Source organism: Sceloporus undulatus, chromosome 1, assembly GCF_019175285.1.
Source record: "Sceloporus undulatus isolate JIND9_A2432 ecotype Alabama chromosome 1, SceUnd_v1.1, whole genome shotgun sequence".
In the NCBI taxonomy this organism is placed as follows: domain Eukaryota; kingdom Metazoa; phylum Chordata; class Lepidosauria; order Squamata; family Phrynosomatidae; genus Sceloporus; species Sceloporus undulatus.
The window spans coordinates 353,757,496-353,781,337 of NC_056522.1; the positions used below are offsets into that span (position 1 = coordinate 353,757,496).

Consider the following 23,842-nt stretch of genomic DNA (forward strand, 5'->3'; position numbering starts at 1 on the left):
AAGTTAAGTCTATTTTCAATGGCTCTTTTCTTCTTTTCTGTCTTCTTTTTTACCTATTGCATTCTTTCTTTTCTGCACTCCAATTTTGCTAATCTGCTTTATTGCCCACTCCAGTAATTTCTTTTTAAAATTAGCTGTTGTTTTATAATTAGTACCAGTGAGTGTTAAGGGAACTTTAAATTCATAATACTCACTCCATGCCTGGAAAAATGGGCAATTCCTTAAAAGGCATTTCTTCCATCCATTATGCAATTTTCTACATGAAGTTATTTTTGCTAAACAGTAAAACACTGATTGAACTCTTTGTACAAATCATTTTCAAATGAACAGTGTATTTGGGTGCTAGCTAAATGAAACTTTATGGTGTCCAGCAAAGGTATGAAATAGGACTTCATCATCCATAACCTCTCCATCACTCATGCATGAATTTTCATGTATCCTAAAATCAAAAGAATATAATTCAGAAGGCATTTTAATTAAACTTATCTCACTCTTATATAAGATTCATTCCTAACACAGAATCAGTTATTGGTGAAACTGGCTACCAAAGTCACTGAAAGCAGTGAAATGGAAAGTGGTTGTAAGTACTTTTACTGGTCTGTGCCACCATTTTTTGTTTTCTTTATTATTATGCACACCTTTTTCTTTCCGTGCAGTACCTTGTAATAGTGAAATTTAACAATAATATATACTTATACAGAATAATGTCATCCAACATAGAGAAACTGGGCCCATAGCAGTGGGAAGTCTCAGCCATTTAAGCAATTTTGATGCCTTTTGTAGTGTTGGGAAACTTATGGCAGTGGAGGAAATGTATGCTGTCCTCATGGGGAAGAAGTTCATGCATATCCTACTAAGAGAGACATGAGTGTCATTTTGGATATTTATAAATATATTCTCCAAAGACAGTGCTCCCCAAACTTTGGTCCTCCAGATGTTTTGAACTTCAGCTCCCAGTAGCTTCCTTTCTTCCTTCTCCCTCCCTGCTTGTCGCTTTAGAGGCCTTGTCACAGGAAAATGATATCTGAACCATGGTGCCTTAGTCATGTGAGGTGAAGCTGTTGCAGCTGCTGCTCTTACTGAGTGCCTGGTGGCTCTTGTTCCACTTGTCCAGGTTACTTACAGGATTGCCTCCTTCCATTTAATCCTCCCCAGGTCTTCTGGCGGACATTTACCCCAGTTAGCCAGAGGACTTTTTCTTCAGCCACCCCTATACTGTGGAATAATCTGCCCAAAAAGATTTGACAGCTGAATACACTGACCAAATTTAAAACAGCATTGACGACAAGTCTCTTCTGAGAAGCTTATCCAGACTTTTTAAACTGTGGCTTTAGATGCTGAATTTTAAACGTGGACTGTTTTTAAATTGTGTGTCTTATTTGTCCTTTTAAACTGTTGCATGTTTTAATTAATGTGTTCTTTTGCTGTTCTTCCCCACCTCGATCCATAGGGAGAAGTGGGTAAGAAATAATAATAATAATAATAATAATAATAATAATAATAATAATAATAAGTTATTGTTGTCATTGTCAAAGAGGGGCAGGGAAAAGTGGGGAGAACCTCTTTCTGTGGCCAGGATGCACTGAGTGACAAGGGTATGGGTGGAAAGAAGGTGTCAATGTTTTCTCTTCCTTTTTTCACCTCTTTCTCATCAGGTGAACTGATTTGGCCTCACAGGTGTTGGAATGGGGGCAGTGCTTAATTGAGATGTGGGTACAGGATAGGCTTTGAGGCTTAGCTGTTTATGCTTCCCCACATAAAAGTGGGGTGAAGCGTCCTGGCAGAGTATGTGTCTGTGGAGTAGGAGGGCGGTGTTTAATACTGTACTGCAGGAATGGGCAGAGAATTACCTGAGATTTTAAGATTTATTAGGAATCCAAGATACACTCAAGTACAAACCTCAAACACTTAAATGAAAAAATTCTGGGCTCTGTTTCAAGCAACAGAACCCACTCACTCCTGGCAAGCTTTCTTTGTTTTAGCAATGTATTTAGCAATGTATACGTTGCTGTTGTTAAACAGTGGGGAATCTCTGTGAGTTGACTCCAGATCTGTCAGTAGAGCACATCCTACCTTTTGCCAACTCTTGCAACTGTGCAGCACTCCAGAAGGACTTGGATTGCAGCGCCCAGTACTCAGTATTTGCTTTTACGTGTCTCAATACTCACTTTCTGTGGTTTACCCTATCCAAAAGGAAACTCAGTAGAACAGGGGTAGGAACTGTGTGTTCCTCCAGAAATGGTTGGACTACAACTCCCACAACCATGGGCAGCATACACAGTGCTAAGGGATACTGGGAGCTGCAGTCAACTGCACATGGAGCACTGCACAATTTCTATCCTTGCAGTGAAGCAAGGGTGAACAAAAGGTAGATGGTGATTTACAATTGTTTAAAAATGATAAACAGGTCCTTTAAAAATCTGATGGTGTGCCTTGACAATTTTAGCACCTTGTCAGTGTGCTGTGAGAAGAAAAAGATTGAAAACCACTGGTCTATACCAATGCTGCAATTGGTTTCAAGACACATTTACTTTCAGCTGGCCTTTTGGTGCCCTGACCTCAAACAACCTTTCACTGTTTACGTGACAGACTGGATTTACAGGAGGAGAGCACACACACATTTAAAAAAACCCAAAGCCCTTCAGAGCCCTTCATCATTCTTCCAGATGAGAGTAAGGGGCTCAAGTAGTGTGCATTCCAAGCTTTCTGAGAGGGGGAAAAAGAACATTTTCATGTAATGCCCTGTAACCAGCTCTGCTTAAATTAATTAAAAGAGCTCCACTGCATTTTGTCTGAACTCATAAGAGTTTGCTGCAGGGCCCAAAGATTCACTTTATGAGGCTGAAGATTCTTTTTGAAGAGAAATAGAACAAAATCCAAAATCCACAAAATGGCAATACAGTTTTTGGGTGTGCATGATATATTTGGCGTTTTTTAGTTAGCCCAAAACAGGTGCAGGGCCAACATGGTTACTCTGGATATAGCTATATCTATCTATATCTATGGGGCAATCACACATTTTTTGCACAAAGAGATTCGCATCTGTGAATGATTCAAAACTGATTCATAGTTCCCACTACATTTTGAGGCAGCGAATCCTTCCATGGCATTTAAATCTGGTCTGATCAAAATGGAGGTGCCTCCATTTCCTGAACGGTGGCTGCGTGATCCGAATTAATCTGAAAATTCTAATTCTAATTCAGTGGAATTTTAATTCTTAAAAAAAGAACTGCTGCAGGATCTGGTGTCAAATGCACCAGTTTAAATTGGCTTTTCAACACCCCCCCACCCCCCCCCCCCCCCGCATACTGACCAAGGAAATATTGATCAGAGATTGGAGAAGTTGCTTTTTAAATTCACAGTCCTCAGAATCCCAGAGCCTTCACAGATACTGACCATGTTGGCTAGAGAATTCTGACAGTGGTAACCTAAAATATTTTTTTTCTGCCAGAGCATGGAACTCTTTCAGTGAGTCTCAAAGGTGCTACAAGATATCTCTACGTACTGATTCTACAGACTAACACAGCTATATCGTTGAATTCTGCAAGCTTGGAACTCTGAATGTTAACAAGCTCTGGTACTGATAAGGTTAATTAACAATTGGAAATCTTGTCCAACACAACTGCCATGTAAAGTGTGAATCAGATCATTGATCTGATGCTATTGTCTTTTCATTCATTAGCCACCTCAATCTGAAATATAAGAAACTACTTTACTGAGAAAACTGTGGTTTTCTCTTGATGTACTGTCATCCTGCTGTCTCCGTTGTTTACTATTTAAGCTGGATGAACTAGCCTGGAAGTAGTGTCAGCTTCTCCTGTACTGTAAAGCACTACACTTAGGGAGAAAAATGAAATACAGATATAGGATGGGTGACACCTGGCTTAACAAAATTACATTTGAATGGAACCTAAAACTTTATTCTGCTTTGGTCAGACCTCACCTGGAATACTGTGTCCAGTTCTGGGCACCACAATTCAAGGAGGATAGTGACAAGCTGGAACGCATCCAGAGGAGAGTGACTAAAATGGTAAAAAATCTGGAAACCATGCTCTATGAGGAGCAGCTTATGGTGTGTTTAGCCTGGGAAAGAGAAGGTTAAGAGGTGACATGATAGCTATGTTTAAAATTTGAAGGGATGACATATTGAGGATGAAACAAACTTGTTTTCTACTGCTCCTGAAACAAGGAGCAATCGATTCAAGCTACAGGAAAAGATATTCCACCTCAGTTTTAGGAAGAACTTTGTGACAGTAAGAGCTGCTCAGCATTAAAACACATAGGAGTGGGATGGAGTCTCCTTCTCTGGAGGTTTTTAAATAGAGGGTGATGTCCATTTGTCAGGTGTGCTTTGATAATGTATTTCTACATGGCAGGGGCTTGGACTGGATGGTCCTTGTGGTCTCTTCCAACTCTATGATTCTATGACCATGCTGGGGATTTCAAAATGCATGCCAAGCTCACATGCAGCAGAGCCTGAAAATAAGGAGGCAGTGATACCAGTAACAAATTACTTTGGCAGGGGTGGTATCATGGATTTGGATAAAAATGACAATTTAAAATCAACGCAACAAGAGCAAATTACTATGAATAGCAGTTTCATGCCATTCAGTTATCAACTGTAAGGCCTTTTTTTCCTTCAAAAAAGTAACAGAAAGTACACTCATCTCTCCACATTCGCTGGGGTTAGGGGCACAGGACAGTATTTTGGTTGGACAATAAAAGGATCATTGAAATGTGGATTATGAATGTTATTGTTCTGTGTTCTGTGGTTTTCTTTAAAGGATGCTGGAGTGTTCTCAATTATCATCTAGAGCTAAAACCTACCATTAGATCCAAGGACATGCATACCAAGGAACTGACAGTATTTCCCCTCTGTGCCAAGATATGCTCAAGGATGCTCTGCAGCCTAGCAAAAAGTTACACTGATGAGTGACAAGTCCCCGATGAGGGACCATTAATGCCCACATTCTCCTGCTGACTCAGCAACAGTGTTCTTTGTTGGCAAAGCCTTTGATCCACTACAAAACAGCAGGGTGAAGAAGTCGCTTCCCCAGGTAGAACAGGCTGCTGAGAAAATTCACCCTTGGTAGTGTTATTCTGGTACTGCTACATCTTAATAGCACCTTTCCCTTGCTAAGATGAAATTAATTTGGAACATCTCCCATCAGTTCTTCTAATCACTTGCAGGATTAAGTGGCACAAGGCTTAGGAAGAACAGCACTTGCTATTTTTTTTTATAGCTCTGGAGACAGCTACTATCTCTTGACTTTACATAACAAGAGATGGGTTTGTGTTCCTTTTGCTTTTATATAAGGATCTTATCAAAATGAGATTCCAAGGAGCCACCAAAATATTTAAAAAGAGAGTTACATAATGCAGTCCCTTGTCCTCTTGCCCCATATATTATTTTAACTAAAATACTTAGCCCTTCCCAGACTTTCCTCTTAAATATTTTTCATCTTGTTTTGAGCTAAGGACTCAACACTGTCAATTTTTTTTAAGAAAATGCAGTTGCTCCTCTGTTTTCTCGGGGAATCCTCCCCCCCCCCCCCCGCAAAAATGAAAAATCGCCAATATCCAAGCCCCATTGGCTTGAATGATGGTGCAAGCCCAGAGGCATTTGCGAGTACATACCATGGGAGCACCCCCATTTTGTCCCCCTGTTTGCTGCCTGTGAACAGGCAAAGGTGTGCAGACTCCAAGTCTGTGAAAATGGAGGGGCGACCATATATTAAGAGGCAACAAGATCAGCTGCTGCTCAAACTTGTTGCACTGTATTTGTTAAGATAGTGCTGTTTAGCATATGATGAATTTACAGACTGTTGCCCTAAATCCAGCAGTTAATCCTAGTGGTTGTTGTTGTGTGCCTTCAAGTCATTTCCAACTTATGGTGACCATAAGGCCAACCTATCATGGGTTTTCTTGGTAAGATTTGTTCAAAGGAGGTTTGCCATTGCCTTCCCTGAGGCTAAGAGCATGCAACTTGCCCAAGGTCACTCAGTGGGTTTCATGGCTGAGCTGAAAACCAAACCTTGGTCTCCAAAATCATAGTCCAACATTCAGACCACTATATCATACTAGCTACCTTAGCCCTAAGAAGTTACCTTTTGGAGTACATCTCCCAGAAACTCTGTACCACCATGCAGGTGGCCATGTTGGCGAGGCTGGGATTGGGTGGGAGTTGGGAGCTGTAATCCAAAATGCAACTTTTCTAAGTCATATCCTATAGTGTATAACACTTTATTGATGCTATGCTCAAACTGGTTGAATAATAATGAGCAAGTCCCATTCTTCTGGCATTTTTTTATCCAATTCTATGGATACGTTCCAGCTTCCTAGTTTTTCCTGATGATGCAGAGAAGCAGCTTGGAGGTCTGAAGCTGACTACATGTCCCTTCAACCTTCATTTTTAGCATTAAATTGGCAGATGGGGATGTCAATTTGGGTATCAGAGGTAGTAAATACCCAGCCATATTGGCGGGCATTCAATATATCTGATCACAGGTTGGGGGGACAACTAAATTAGACTGTGTGTTTATGTTTTTAACCATACCACAATGAAAGGTGAAACTTTTCATATGCCTGCATTTATATGATGCCCTATGGTAGAAGTTTGCGCTTTTCCCTGCACAAACATGAGGGAAAAAAATCATGTTTAATGGTCCTAGATTAAATAAGTAAAAGGCTTTACAAGATAGTTAGCATCTTCTGTTAATTCCATGTGTACAATGAAACTATCTAGCAGAGAATATTAAGCAGCTCACTAAACTACTAAATCCTGGGATTCCATGTGACAGAACCATGACAGTGTCATCAGAGTTGCATAACTACAGCAGTGTCACCAAACTATATTATATAACATGCCAAAATACCCTAAGGTACCAGATCATCTCCTGATCCTGGAATCTACACAGGGTGTAGGTGTCTTCATGCCTCTTAATCTCTTCTCTGGCCTAACTATACTAACCAACCACCTTCTGGGCTAAATCTAACAAAATTAATTTCAACAGAGACAGATTTAAAGTACTACACCAAGGCAGGAAAATTGAAATACAAATAGAGGATGGGTGAAGCCTGGCTTGAAAGCAGTACATGTGCAAATGATATATGGTCTTGGTAAACTACAAGCTAAACATGAGTCAAGAATGTGATGCAGCAGCCAAAAAATGCAATTGCAGATCAATGGAAGAAGTAGTGCCTCTCTATTTTGATCTCACTTAGAACACTGTGTCCAGTTCTGGGCATTACAATTAAGAAGGATATTGACAAGCTGGAATGTGTCCAGAGAAGAACAACTAAGTTGATCAAAGGTCATCTAATGAGAAATGACTTAGGAAGCTGGGTATGTTTTGTTTGGAGAAGACAAGACTGAGAGGTGAAGACAGCAATCTTTTAAATTGAAAGGATGTCATGTAGAAGATGGAATGAACTTGTTTTCTGCCACTTTAGAGACCAGAAAATGAACCAATGAATTCAGTGATGCAGTACACTGCCAAATTTCAACAGTGTATTTTAGGATGGTCTGAGAGGTACAAAATAGCCCTGGGAGCCATACACAGCCTCCAGATTGCTCTTGTTTATGTTAATGGAACATTTAAAAACCATAATACTCTTCATTGCTTGGGGGAGAGATGCCTCATGAGGGTATATTTTGCCCCATATTCTTCATCTCTCAGAAAGAAAATTCAATATGATGATCTATATAGCAATAGCAAGTACATTTCTATACTGCTTATCACCACACTCCCTAAGCAGTTTACAAAATGTAAGCTAATTGCCCGTAACAAGCTGGATATTCATTTTAGTGACTTTGGAAGGATGCGAGACTGAATTGACCTGGAGCCCCTGGCTGGTATTGAACTCACAAATTTGTGGTTTATGAGTGAGTGGCTGCAGTACAGGAATTTAACCACTGCACCACCAGGGCCAATGTTGTTGTTGAAAATAACCAGGGCTAACATATTCATCTGTAAGTTTCCCTTGCTTCCTCTACAGTGCCCAAAGGACCCCCCCCCTTTCTGACGTACCATACAGCCTCTGAACCCATGTCCTTTGTGGCCATTCTCTGTGTTATGGGGAATGGGAAGAATTGGAGAAGTGTTTGGCTAGGTCCCTGTATCCAGGCATGGAATGATTACAGCAGCGCCGAGACATCCTGGTGGATCTCATTACTGATATAATTGCTTTGCATCTGGCTATGGGAACATAGTCAGATACTGCTCCAATCCTGCATGCTCCCTACAAGGCATGGAATGGCCATGCATGGTTGTTTCAGAGGATATACAGTGAGGTTTCTTTGTGAGGGGTGGCGTGGCACATGCCTTAGCCTAGCATTGCTCTGCTTGTGGATCTACTATGCAGGATTGCAGATCATCTCTCTCTCTCTCTCTCTCTCTCTCTCACACACACACACACACACACACACGCACGCACGCACGCACACACAAGGGAAAAAAACCTAAAATGAATCAAAGGCTCACTTCTAGTTTGAGGGTTTTGTAAAACAATTAAATATGTGTGGAGAACTAGAATTTATTTATAAGGTGTACTGTCATTCCTAGAACTAGAATTTATTTATAAGGTGTACTGCCATTCCTAGTAGCTTCCAGGAATGGCATTCCACTGTTTTCTTTCAGCTTTTCCCAAGGAATCTGGGTGTCTCAATGGCCACAAAGACATAATTAGAAACTGTATGTGTCTGACATATCTCAAATTACCACCCCTCATGTACAGAAAGAAAACTACAAAGGGTACATTGCTGAAATTTAGGGGCATAACCTGCTCCTATTCAGATATCAGTGAAAGAGTACAATGTAGATCTACCTTTGCGTCAAATCTATGCATCTAGTACAGAATTTACCACCGCACAAATATTGTTGAATGAAACTGAGATAGTCTTGTATAATAACTTTCCTTGTTTCTGTGTGGGCTGGTCCTTCCTTCCTTCTTGGAAAAAGGTACACTATATATCTATATCTATATAGATATATTCCCACAAAAAGTAATAAAAGCAGTTTGGTTGTATGATTGCACTAAAATACTTTATGTTTAATATGCTACTTATGTAGGAGGTGCACTGGTAAGGCAATGAAAAGAATATGAATACTGTCATACAAACAATCACATCCAACGTTTTTTGTGGGTTTTTTGGGCCATGTGGCCACATAGCCTGAAAAACACACAAAAAACTATGGATGCCGGCCATGAAAGCCTTCAACTTTACAAATCACATCCAACATTGTCTTCCTTTTTTCATTATCAAGGTGCACAGGGATAACAATAATGCAGAAGAAGGAATGGAAAAAAAAAGAAATTAAGAGACAATGGCAGCATAGCACAAATGCATTCACTAGTTACATATTCACAAAATGGTAAACCAGAATTGTTCTGGCTGATTGTGTTCTGTCTTGTGTTCCATATTGGGAGAAAAGCAGGATATACATTAAATAAATAAATAGAGTAAGCACATTGGTTCACAAAAAACTACTGTTTTTTTTCTTCAAGCAAAGAAGAATTGTAAAAATAACCAGATAAAGCTGGGACTTTCCCCTCTGAGAGTGCATGTCACTAGAACTCAGATCTATTGGCTATTTGTTATTTAATAAACCTTCTACAATTGTTCTTAGATTATTCCATAAAACAGGAGAATCAATCATTAATTAATTTTTTTCATCACAGTAGTCCTGAAACCCTCTCAGGACATGTCTTCTGACAGTGATGGATTAATAATAATAATAAAATATTTATTTCTATACCGCTTTTCCTGGGAGATCACAGCGGTTTACAAGTTCAAAGGGAATATACATTTTAAACATGTTACAATATAATATACAGCCAAGAATACTGTCTCTTCAGGCTAGCCTGTTCTCTTCCTCACAGGCCCAAGGATGACAGTTACGGAGGGAGGGCACTGTCTCTTCAGGCCAGCCTGTTCTCTCCCTTTTACAAGTCTTTTACATCAAGTCTCAAGTCAAATCTTAATGCTCTAGTTTCAAGTCTCAAGTTGAGTCTCATGTCCATGCAAGATACTTTCAAGTCAAGTCTCAAGTTTGAGAGCCAACTTTAACAGAAAAAAGGAAGTGGTGGTGGAATGTGTGTGAGTGTGCATGTGTGCACATGCATGTGTGCATGCGTGGAGAATTTAAACAATTAGAAAACCAAGACGTGTACAAAATTAGGTAAAAATAAATTATCAGGCAATTTATCAAGATTGCAATTTAGAAAAATGATGTCTGCTTTGCAACCTGTTCCCACTGAATATTAGAGGACCCCTCTACAGCTTTTCCTAGGAGCAGCAGGTGAGACTCACCTCCATACCATGGGGCACATTTCTCAGAGGGGAACAGCAAATGTATTAGGCAATGGGCTTGAGATCTACTCAGCAGCCTGTCCCCACTACACATCAGAAGAACCTTCTGAAGCCTTTTTCTAGGAGCAGCAAGCAAGACTCACCCCCATAGTGTGGGATGGTGCATCACATTGCTCAAAGGGGAATGGCAAACACGTTAGGCAACAAGTGTGAGTCAAAAGCTTTAGAAAGCTCCTCAATGTGCAGCAGGGCAGGCTGCTGAGTAGACTTCAAGCCCTGCCTCTAGCTCATTCCCCAACATGTTTGCTGTTTCTTATGACATTAGGCCAGCAAGTTGATTGCTAAAAATATACAAGTTGTGACACAAGTCGAGCCAGAGTGTCATTAATTGCTGACTTGCGTCCAAGTTGAACCACTGAAGTGACTTGAACTCAAACAACTTCAATCCATGTTAACTGAATGGAGTCCACATCACCACCTTCTGGAAATGTTCTACCTTACAACTATAACTAAATGTAGTCTCCATAAACTGAACATCAGCCACTTTCAATTGCTTACTAAATATTTTGCATGATGAAAAGTTCTGGAGAATCTGAAAGGTTGCATATTATCTTATAACTGTGAGTTGATTTAATAAAGGACTTTAGAATTTTAACTATGATCAACGTCACTATCCTCCCTTTTAACTGGGAATAGAAACTACCAAGTTTTTTGTGGGTTTTTTGGGCTATGTGGCCATGTTCTAGTAGAGCTTCTTCCTGATGTTTCGCCAGCATCTGTGGCTGTCATCTTCAGAGAATGCTTGCCTGGAAAAAAGTGGGTCTATATATACAGTACTGTGTGAGCCTGGGAATGCAGGAGTGATTTGAATGTGTATTGTTCTGTGCTGATGGCAGACCTCAGGCTGGAAGGCTAATGCAAAAGAGGATTAGTGTCTGCTAATTGGTGATCATTATCTGCTGGGAAAGCCCCTGACTTTGAGTGGGACAATACATATGCAAATCACTCCTGCATTCCCAAAAAATCCACATAGCCCAAAAAATCCACAAAAAACTATGGATGCCAGCCATGAAAGCCTTCGACTTCACATTAGAAACTACAAACTTTTTTATGTTCAGATTTGGATTCCTGGCTTCCCCTCCTCCAAACATACTCTGTTTGAAGCCAAGGTTTGTAGTTGGCTTCTGGATCCTGGCTTGTTAGTGGAGCAACAAGGCAGGGTCCAGATAAAATGTTAAGCATGATATTGATGGCAAATTGTTGGTTACCAGCACTTGCAGAAGGAGTCAGACAGTAATAGTGAAATATCAGTGTGAGAAAGAACACTTGTTCATTACTGATAAGCCAGTATTCACAGTAAATCTTGATAGTATTTCATGCAAAAGTACTCATTTTGCGCAAAATGAAGATTAGGTTGTGCAAAAGGAAGATTATTAATTTTGTTCACAAGTTAAGATTACTCATTTTACAAACACTGCTAGATTACATGGAATTCTAAGAGCTGGTGACAAATGCAGAATCGATAAAATAGTGGAAGTCTCCTAAAACCCAGCCATTTAAACTTATATAGTCCAAACTGAGGCTGCAATTCAATGCATCTTTACTTGGACACAACTTGCTTCATGAAATATCACTAGTGACTTGCGTTTTTAGTGTGTGTATATCCAGTGTAATGGCCAAAAGGGATTTTGCATCCACTTCAGAACTTGGGCTCCTAGCTTCATGAACATATAATTTAGTGTGTGTGTGGGAAAAGTATTTTATGTATTCAAGTCCAGACACTCGATCTCACAGCTGCAATGTGAAATGGTACATTACCAATTGTTTTAACAATTGTTTATAAGGTTTCACCTTTCTTAAGATGCCACATCTAAGAACCTTATCGCTTTATTAAACAAACTTGGAAGGCAAACAAAAAGATGGGTGTTTTTTCTCTCCCTTCGTATGACTCTCATTCTCTTCAGGTTGTAAAAGCATGTGAGAGCATTGTAAAAGCATCATTTTTGCCAAATGGATTATTTTAGCTTGGCAAATGGGACACTTTTACGACATTTTTACAATCCTCTACTATGGTTTTACAACCAGAAGAGAATGAAAGAGAACGATGTCCTGCAGAGGTCGGGGGGGGGGGGGGACACATCTTTTGGTCTGTCTGCCAGGTTTGTTTAATAATGCAATAAGGTTCTTTGTGAAATCAGTGGTGACTGACTGTGGTGGAAGTAGCACAGGATAGGCCTGCCCATAGGCAGCAGTGTCAGAAAAACAACAAGTGTACTAAAGGGGGAGCTTCTAAGGGATTTATTAAGCAAGAAAAGCAAAAGACAGAGGACAAGAAGCAGAAAAATTACCAATTCTCAAACACTAATTGGAGTTTGTATGCATTAGTTAGAGGTTCAGAAATTGAGTTTAGAAAACTGCTCTCCTTTTTAGGGGTTCGTAGGATCTGCAACAGTGCAGTATCTGTATGGTTATTCTTCCACATGACAGCTTATCTTGTGGCTCTCAATATGCTCACACAGTCTTACCTTTTTATGGCTTTGTAGCAAATGATGAAAACTAGACAGAGGAACACTGGTGTGGTGCAGCATGCTGCAATAATTATAACTGGGCCCGGCCACCAGGTCTCTGGAGGAGGACAAATAGGAACAGTGGGAGCTGTAAAAGATAAGGTGGAAAAAACAAATACACTCAGTTGAGTCCTGCCAAGTAAGACATTTATGATCTGAGGAGCTCCATTCACCCAGAATTAGTTTGGGAGGTTACCAAGGAAGTTGTTCTACACACAGTGGCGTGTTTTCCCCACAACCCAGGCCAGAAATAAACTCTGCTGTGCTTTCTCACTAAACACAACAGCAGATGTGTTTTTCAGCTGCACATGTTTACATGAAGTTGTTCAGTGTTGCCTACAATGCATGGCAACACTTCTCCAAAGTTTTACACAGGTGTCTTTCCAAGATACATTTTGAGATGCTGGAGGTTTCACCAAAGACCTTCTGCATGCAAAGTCCTCCTACTTGCCCTACCTGGAGATACAAGGGACAAGAGCAAACAAGTCATTACATTTCAGATGTTTAAACCACAACTCCCATCAGCCTTAGCGAACATGAGCAGGATCATGGAATTAGGGCTTTAAGGGATGATGACATTTTTAGTGCAAAATATCACATAGGCATCAAACTGCCTACCCTAATTGGTAGCCTACTACTAAGCCGCGAGCTCCTCTCTAAACATTAGGTCATTGAGATGTAGATTAAAAATGGAAATAACTCAATATGCTTGGTAGTCACCATCTCTTAGTGGTTGCCTCTCAGATTTACAGTATTAGTTTTTACCGAAGAACTGCTGTGCTTCTGTGCCAGACTTTTCAATTCAATTAAGAAACATTTATCTAGCACAAATGACAAAATCCGTAACCACAGTTAGAGCTACAGTACTATAATACCGCCCTTGGGTGGAGAATAAGGAGTACATTTTTAAAAGAAGACTAAGAGCAGTCCTTCTCTTGCCATGTCCCTTTATTTTTTAAGGGTTATTTTCCTATTGTGCATTGAAAGTATATAATGCATTCCACCAGGGATTTTTGTTCAATCTTACCATAAAAATCAAGGTGACATGCACAAGGCTACAGAACCCATCCTATCCTGTCTAACATAGAGTGATAGATAAAAAAATGTCTTGTCTGAGAAATGTCCACTGATATTCATGACTAAGCAGAGATCTCAATGTAGGACTGCCCAATTCAAGTCAAACAGATAAAGAATCCTATGAATGTTTACTCAAAAGAAAATCCAACATTGTTCAATGGAGTTTACTCCCAGGTAGGTCCATGCAGAATTTCTTAACACAGAACATTATTAAGCCAGAGATTTTGCTGCCAAAATATGTGATGATGGTCTTCATCTTTAAAGATATCTATAAATTATCTATAATAATATTATAAATAATAAAGACATCTATGAATGATCTATAATCTACAGATAAATAATGAAGCTATCATTTCCTATAAAGCACAGAAGCTATACACCATTAGCCCAAATTTGTTTTCAGGCTACTGCCCCCGTTCCTCTTTGGCAACAACCCTAACAACCCACCCAATGCCTATTCCAGAAAAAGAGGGTGCCCCCTCACTGCCACCGGCCCCGCTTTGTACAGCAGCCAGACAACCAGCAGCATCTACCTCACTCATGTCCAGCTTGCCACTGCTCAACCTCTCATGTGTGAATATAGCAGCGGCCCAGGACTGCTCCTTCCTCTCACCCATGCTAGCCTTACAGCAAAAGGAAGACCAACTGGCCAATTGCTTGGTTACTGCTCCCAAGGTGACTGGGTACAAAGGAAGAAACTTTTCACCAGCGAGGAAGGACTCTAAATCCTTCTTCACCAAGATGGAGTGGGGTGCAGCCGCCTTCCCACATTTCTCCCTGGTGAGGAAGGACTCTCAATCCTTCACCAGGGTGGAGGAGCACAGATGGTGTGTGTGTGTATGGGACTTACAGAGGCCACATGCTCTGGATTGAAGATTGTGTGGACAGGGAGAGGAACAGATTTTAACTACAGGAGCCACTCCAAAGTGAATGAACAACTCTTTCCTGGATACTCCTTAGCCTTCTCCTAAGATATGTGACTTCCCCAAACAGCTTCAAGTCATTCCCCCACCACACATAAACATTGTTTCTTCTGCTATCTCTTCTCCTGATCTGTTCAATGAAAGAAAGCATGAGAAGGAGTGCAGCTCCAACTGCCAGCCAAGTCCTGGCAAAGCTTGTAAAACTTAAGTGGGGCCCCAAATTTGAAAGCTTCTCTTTGCTGCTACTTCTTTCCCACTGATGTGTGTTCTGACTCCTTGTTCCAGTCAGTCTATTCCCAAATGGCACTGCTCTGAGCCACAGAAGCAATGCCCTGCACCTAAGCCTTGCAAGAGTTTCTCAACCGTCATTGCCACAACTAGCAAAAGATGTGGCTAAGGGAGTGAACTCATGGGGGCAAGCAAAGTGGAGGCGCACCATACAAAGTGATTAGTGAGGCTGCATGGTAGTTTTAAGAGATCCTGAAAACCAGTTTCACAGTGGTCCTAAAGTCTGCTGGTTCCCCTCGTCTTCCTATGTGCCAGTACTTTGACTGAAGACCCTCCTGCTGCCTTCTTTTCTCTCACTGCCCTCCTGGATCTTTCCACTGGCTCTAGGGGGCAATAACACCCATTTTGAGAATCACTGCTATATATTAACTCCAGGGTTAAAGGTGATATGTCTTTGCATTTCTGTTGCTAAAGAACAATGCTGAAAAGATACTCTGGTTCTCATGTCCTGCCTGTGATCTTCCTAAAAGTATCTGTTTGGCCATGGAAGGAAACAGAACTGCTGGAGTAAATAACAGTTTTATCTTATCCAGCAGTATTGTTTTATGCCCTTAAAATTGCTGCCTAAGATTATAATCCAGTGCACTTATTTGGAGTAAATCCCATTAGGTCTAATTGGGTTTAATTTTAAGCAGACATGGATAATGTTGAGCTGCAAATCTCTTGTAAAAATTAAAGGAAATGGAACCGATTTGGGCAGATAATCTTGTAACAGAGTGAGATCAGGAACACATCATGTGGTTCTAAGCACATTTTAATACAGCCTTTTCAAATTCTGGGCTACTTCCAGATGTGTGAAATTATAAATCCCTTTGTCTTCAGACATCATGCAATAGCTGTGTGGTCTGCGGATAATGGCGTGTAGAATTCCACATACACAGATGATGCACCAAGTCAAACTAGTCTATCCAGTATCTACACAAAATGTTAAATGGGCATACATCTGACATCAGGAAAGGAAATATTAAAAAACAATGAAAGTCAGTCAGTCTTCCAGAACACTCTCTCTGACACTGAAATGGACATCCTTGAATAAAGGAACATCAAAGACAGCCAAACAAAAATGTATTGAGAGGTTCATTTCTATCTCCCGTGGCTTCATTAGAGGCAAAGGCTTTTTAATGTGTGTTTTTAGTAGTTTAATACTACTTTACAGATTAGTGTTGTTACCTGTACCACATTACTATCAAATTCTAGTCCTTAAGAACATTGGCAACCCCCATATCTTGATCCAACACTAAGACAGCACATCCTTCTCCAACACCTTCATATGCCTGAAGTCAACAAGCTAATGCCAGGAGTGTGGCTTCACTTTAAATAGGCTTCTTGGGTCTTACTGGCATGATGCTTCCTGGTTCTCCTTAAGTGAAAACAACAGAGTAAGGTTGGCCCAGAAAACACGGAGGAGTTTATCACACAGGTTCCTGGCACCATTGGAGAATGGTCCAAAAGAAGCAGGAAAGGGAATGGAACGAGTGGGGGATGCATTTTACTGCACACAAGGAAGTCCCTCACATGTTCCATTCCCTGCCCTTCCGTTCCTAGTCCATCCCAGAGGAGGAGATTTTTGAGAACTGTTTTGAACAGTTCTCAAAAATCGCCCCCTTTGGGATGGATGGGGAATGGTTGGGGAACTGAACGGAATGAGTGAGGGACTTCTGCGTGCAGTAAAATGCGTCCCCCACTCATCCCACACCCGTTCCTGGCCCCTTCCATTCCATTCTCTGACTGTTCCCTGAGCCTTTGTGTGATAAACTTCATAGTGTGAAAGTCTAGGTTGGACTTTAATTACATATAGCTAATTGGTTTTCAAGTTTACATATCTTTAATTATTTCATTCTTGGAACATGAATTTATATTTTTTATGCTCAAGATTATTTACAAGACTGGTTTGGGACACTGAGTTGTATATTGGGAGGGTTGCTTGCAAATTCTTTTCCTCCTTTATTTGGTAAAGACATATTAATGCAGGTTACCATAATTTGGGATTTCAGTTGACATGAATGATGGCATGGAGGGACTGCTTATCAGATTACAGATGACACAAAGCAAGGAGGGGTTACAGAAGACCAAACCCAGATTCAAAGTGATCTTGACAGGCTGGAACATTATTCTCAAAAAGATACAGTGAAATGCACTGAAAGAAATGTAAAAGCTTGTATTTACATACCAAAAGGGGGGCAGGAATGAAAGCAGGGGATGGAAGGACCTGTCTTGACAGAAATACATGGTGGAAGGGTCTATATGTCCTAGCTCAGCACAAGCAGACTATAAGCCATCAATATAATGAAGCTGTTCATAAGATTCAGGCAACTCAACTTGCATGTTCCAGCAATGTGTAAGTAAAGACAAAATGTTTGTGGACTACTGCTGCCCAAACCTTCATGCATATAGTTGACCCACCATATCCACAGGTTCAACCATCCATGGTTTGAATATACTCTCTCTCTCTCTCTCTCTCTCTGTGTGTGTGTGCAGAGTCCCTCCCGATTTGCAGGGGATACGTTCCGACCCCCTCCAGCAAATCCAGAAAAACACCAATATTGGAGTCACCATTGGTTTCAATAGCAGTGCGCTCCTGCGTGCACACCATTTTGTCCCTCCCTGCTTGCTGTCCGTGGAACGGGCAAAACCGCAGACTCCAAGTCCGCGAATTGGGGGGGACGACTGTATACACACACACACACACACTACAAAATGAAACCTTAGTTTTGCCAATTTATATAAGGGACAGAATTTTACTATGCCATTAGATATAATGGGATTTGAGCATCCACAGATTTTGGCATCCACAGGGGGTCCTAGAATAAAACCCCAGGGGATACCAGGGGTCTAGTGTATTAGATGAATGTCTGCATAGCAGGAGTCTTCATGTATGCATCTCAAAAGATTATTCTGACACCTGGCATGATTGGTCTTTGCCTAGCATGTATCAGTACTAGGAAAGACTGCTAATTTGGCTGCACAAATTCAGGGATAGGACTAACTGTCACCACCTTAATCAACAGAATGCTGAGATGTGTCATGTTTGCAGAGTTACAGGTCTATTGTATTAGGTGGCTGGTCAGATTCCACTTGAAGTACTGTATCCAGTTAAGAATATAAAGGGTATTTGCATTTTTGTTGAAGTTAAAAAATTGGCATCCACCAATATTTACATCTGATGCAAATAAATATTGGTAGATACCAATTTTTGGTTTCTTGTGTGAGAGTGAAAAGACAAGTGCTTCTTCCCCCAAGCCCTTTCATGCTACTCAGCTAGACCACTACTGCTACTGCTTTAACTGTCATGTCTCCATCCAATGGAATCCTGGTACAGTATTTGTAGTTTGTGCCACCAGAGCTCTATGGCAGAGAAGGCAAAACACAAAACTACAAACCCTAGAATTCCATAACATTGATCCATGGCAGATAAGTGGTGACAAAATGCATTAATTCTGCATCAAAAAGCAAAATTGTCACTATCTCAGCCACCATGTGGATTTAGGAGTATTTTGAATTCCAGAATTCCAGATAAGGGCTACTCAACCTGTATTGCACTGAAGAATCATAGAATCATAGAGTTGGAAGAGACCACAAGGGCCATCCAGTCCAACCCCCTTGCCATGCAAGAAATCAAAATCAAAGCATTCCCAACAGATGACCATGCAGCCTCTGCTTAAAGACCTCCAAGGAGACTCCGCTACACTCCTAGGAAGTGTGTTCCACTGTCAAACAGCCCTTACTGTCAGGAAGTTCCTCCTAATGTTGAGGTGGAATCTCTTTTCCTGCAGTTTGCATCCATCGTTCCACGTTCTAGTCTCTGGAGCAGCAGCAAACAAGCTTGCTCCCTCCTCAAGATGACATCCCTTCAGATATTTAAACAGGGCTATCATATCACCTCTTAACCATCTCTTCTTCAGGCTAAACATCCCCAGCTCCCTGAGTCTTTCCTCATAGGGCATGGTTTCCAGACCCTTCACCATTTTAGAAACTACACAGTTAAAAACTCAGATGATATGTTTAGATGTAATTTAGGAGAGGGTGATAAATCCTGGAAGCAGCAGATGGACCTTCTGAAACAGTTGTACAAAAAGCAGAACAGATACATGGTACTTTCACTTTTCTACAACATGCACCAGCGACTTCCTATGTCTTATCATTACAAGGAAAACCTGAATTAAATTGTTTTTTTAACAACCCTTCATTAGCACATGATAGAGCTAATAGAAAATAAAGGTGCTTTTAAATTTATATCTTTGTGTTATATGACAGCAATGCACACCCACTCCACAGCAAACACCACTGCTCCTTCAATAACTCATCTTGGCCACAGATGTTTGGAAATATTCTGAAAATGCATGTGGAAGGGCTGCTTCTGTATCTGATTCTACTATATCCAGCTCCAGTTAATTTTGCAGTGGGAGAACACAGGAATCTACCTGATAGCAGGCCAAACTATATGTCCATTTAGTCTAATATGTCTACCCAAACTGGCAGCCCCCAAGGTATCAGATTAATGTCTTTCTTATCACCTGGTCTTTGGTCCTTTTAACCAAAGATATCAAGGCTTTTTGCATGTGGATTCTAGCTTTTTGGTGTCTGTATGCACCTGCTCTTACTGTGTTTTTGGTAAACCTCTCATAATGGTATACAAAAAAAAAATAAAGCAATGTTAAATTAGCATAAAATATAATGTTGTTATTGTGACTTCAAGCTGACTCTGTCCCTAAGGTGATACTATCATGGCATTTTCTTGGCAAGATGTATTCAGAGGAGGAATGCTGAGGGATGATGGACATTGTAGTTCTACGATATTTGGAAGGTGAAATATTCTCCATCTGTGATTTTTGGAAAGACTGAAGTCATGATGGACAACCAAAAAATGCATTAAATAAATAATGTGAAGGCAAAAGTACTGGCAAATTAGAAAGCTGGTATGAATGTACTATAAAAGATTTCTGATTTAGCATTCCAAATGTATATTTCTTTACCAGTCAGCCATCAACTTTCACAGGGGTTAGGGACACAAGACCCTGTGACAGTAGAAAAACTACAACTACCTCTAAGTCCCCAAACCATATTTAATATACAAAAAAGTACCTGTACTGATGGTTGTTCTCCTGCTCGCTCACTAACTTGCTTGTGTGGGGGGCAGGGCAGGGGGGAAGAAGTGAGGACACCCATCTTCTCCTCACCTGCCTGCACATGTGAGTAAGGGAATGTATACACCTTCCTTCTTCAAACCCCTTCCCCTTGCTCACCCATGCAAATGAGCAAGAAAACATGTGTGCTTTCCCTCCTTGTGCTCCCCCATCCCCTTACCTTTGGTCACCCGCATGAGTTAGTGAGGGAGGGTGCATATGGTCCCTTGTGTTTGCCATTTGAGTGAACAAGTTAAGGGAATGCTTGTGTGGCCAGGCCCAGCCACGCCACCAGTTTGCGTTCCTCCCACCAAGTTAAAAGTGGCATAGCACATTAGTGGAGGAGGAGGCAAATACAGTAATCTGCAAATAATCAAACCTGCAAATGCTTAACCCGCAAATGTGGAGTTTTTATGACTGTAATTACATTTTTTTAAAAAGCTAGGATTTCTTTTCTTTGGGTCTTCGGTTATAATTCTCATTCAGTTGTTTCTGTTGTGTGACTTCAACTGATTTCTAACTTACAGAGGCCTTAAGGCAGTGGTTCCCAACCTGTGGGTTGGGACCCCTTTGGGGGTCGAATGACCCTTCCATAGAGGTCGCCTAAGACCATTGGAAAACACCTATTCAATTACAGTTATGAAGTAGCAATGAAAATAATTTCATGAGTTTGGGTCACCACAACATGAGGAACTGTATTAAGGGGTCACGGCATTAGGAAGGTTGGGAACCACTGCCTTAAGGTAACCCTATAATGGGGTTTTCTTGGCAGAATTTGCCCTTGCCTTCCTCTGGGAGTATGACTTGCCCAAGGTCACGTAGGCTTCCATGCCAAGTGGGAATTTGAACCCTGTTCTCCCACTGTTCTGATCCAGCACTCAAACAACTGGCTATCATTATTCAGTACTTAATATATTACATATTTCACAAGACAACTAAAAACATTTGGCCTTACCTGAATTCTCACAGTTTAAGAAAAAAGTCAAAACACCTCAGCCAACATTCTCTCAGTATTCGAAAAACAAAAAATATTTCAGATTTGGGCTTTTAAATTTTTTGTCATCAAGTAACCTTTTATCAGTCAAAAGAGGTGGATGCACAGGTTGTCATCTCCTCTCTTCTCCCAGTCAAAGGGCATGGTCCAGGAAGGGAGAAGAAAATAGCGGATGTAAATAACTGGCTCCGTAGATGGTGCCGCCAAGAATGATTTGGATTCTTGGACCATGGGCTGTGGTTCCATGAGGAGGGACTTCTGGTAAGGGATGGGTTGCATCTCACACCAGTTGGCAGAAACGTTTTTGCCAATAGTCTCAAGAATTTGATCAGGAGGGCTTTAAACTGAATTATGTGGAGGAGGGAGACAGTATTCTGGAAGGCAAAAAGGCTGGAGAAAATAGTCAAACTGTCATAGAGGGAACAAGGCAAACAGTGCAAGGACCCAAAAGTGGGAGGCAAAAAAACTTGCACAGGTAGCAAGTAAAGGGAACAAATGGTCTTAAATGTCTCTACACTAATGCACAGAGCATGGGAAATAAGCAAGATGAACTCGAAATCCTAGTGCAACAAAGTAAATATTATATAATTGGCCTCACTGAAACCTGGTGGGATAAGTCTCATAATTGGAATGTAGAAATAGAAGGATATAACCTTTTTAAGAGAAACAGGCCCAAAGGAGGAGGAATAGCCCTATATGTCAGGGACATTTACACCAGTGAAGAGCTCCAGGACATCAATCCTGGAAGCCAGGTGGAGAGCATCTGGATAAAAAATAAGGGCAGAGAAACAACAAGGATGTTATGGTGGGAGTCCACTACAGACCCCCAAGTCAGACGGAGGAATTGGATGATGCCTTTCTAGAACAGATGATCACACACTCAGAAAGGAGAGATGTAGTAGTGATGGGTGACTTCAACTACCCTGATATTTGTTGGAAGTCAAACTCAGCCAAATCCTCAAGGTCTAGCAAATTCCTCACTTGCCTCGAAGACAATTTCATTGTCCAAAAGGTGGAAGAGGCAACAAGGGGGTCAGCTATTTTAGATCTGATCCTAACCAACAAGGATGACTTGGTTAATGAAGTGTAAGTGGTGGGATCCTTAGGTGGAAGTGACCATGTTCTCCTGGAGTTTGTTATACAGTGGAAAGGAGAAGCCAGGCATAGTCAGACACGCGTTCTAGACTTTAGGAGAGCGGATTTCAGTAAACTTAGAGAAATACTGGGGGTGATCCCATGGTCAGGAATACTAAAAGAGAAGACAGTTCAAGATGGATGGGAGTTTCCCAAAAGGGAGATACTGAAGGCACAAATTAAAACAGTTCCAATGAGGAAGAAAAATGGGAGATGTCTCATGACATCTGCAGGAAAAGAGATTCCACCTGAACATTAGGAGGAACTTCCTGACAGTTAGGGCTGTTCGACAATGGAATGCACTCCCTCGGAGGGTGATAGAGTCTCCTTCCTTGGAGGTCTTTAAACAGAGGCTGGATGGCCATCTGTCAGGGATGCTTTGATTTGGATTTCCTGCATGGCAGGGGGTTGGACTGGATGGCCCTAGTGGTCTCTTCCAACTCTATGATTCTATGATTCTATGAAACCAGGATGGATGACTAAAGAACTTTCAACTGAACTAAGATTAAAAATGGTCATGTATAAGAAATGGAAAAATGGGGAAATCACCAAAGAGGAATTCAAACAAATAGCAAGCCTGTGTAGAGATAAGGCCAGAAACCCTAAAGCACAGAATGAACTCAGGCTTGCTAGAGAGGTTAAGAACAACAAAAAGGGCTTTTATGGATATGTCCGCAGCAAAAGGAAGAAGAAGGAAACGGTAGGGCCACTGCGTGCAGAAGATGGCAAAATGCTAACAGAGGACAGAGAAAAGGCAGAATTACTCAACACCTTCTTTGCCTCAGTCTTCTCAGAAAAGGCAAAGGGTGCTCAACCTGAGGATAATGGAGCAGAGGACAGAATAGGGGAATTTCAGCACAGAATAAGTAAAGAGATAGTATAGGAATACCTGTTTACCCTAAATGAATTTAAGTTTCCAGGACCAGATGAACTACATCCAAGGGTATTAAAAGAACTGGCAAATGTAATATTGGAGCCATTGGCAATAATCTTTGAAAACTCCTGGAAAACAGGAGAGATCCCAGCAGACTGGCGAAGGGCAAACGTTGTCCCTATCTTCAAAAAGAGGAAGAAAGAGGATCCCAACAATTATCGTCCAGTTAGTCTGACATCTATACCAGGAAAGATTCTAGAGCAGATCATTAAACAGAGAGTCTGTGAACATCTAGAAGGCAATGCCATAATCACAAAAAGTCAACATGGGTTTCAGAAAAACAAGTCATGCCAGACAAATCTAATCTCTTTCTTTGATAAAATTACCAGCTTGGTAGATGAAGGGAATGCTGTGGATATAGTATATCTTGATTTCAGTAAGGCCTTTGACAAAGTTCCCCATGACATTCTTGCAAACAAGCTTGTAAAATGTGGGCTAGACAAGGCAACTGTTAAGTGGATTTGTAACTGGTTGACCGGACGAACCCAAA

General features: G+C 41.0%; 1 protein-coding gene across 4 annotated transcripts in view; it reads right to left on the reverse strand.

Moving 5' to 3' along the window:
• The window catches only part of PRIMA1 (proline rich membrane anchor 1), an 81,668-nt gene that overhangs the window by 4,103 nt on the left and 53,723 nt on the right, over positions 1-23,842 (reverse strand). For 3 of the 4 annotated variants that reach the window (XM_042447196.1, XM_042447195.1, XM_042447197.1), the window contains exon 4: positions 12,838-12,967. In XM_042447196.1, the coding sequence (XP_042303130.1) occupies positions 12,838-12,967 (130 nt within the window). Of the gene's footprint in view, positions 1-194; positions 440-12,837; positions 12,968-23,842 lie in introns of all 4 variants that reach the window. The other variant, XR_006101621.1, reaches the window with a different exon arrangement.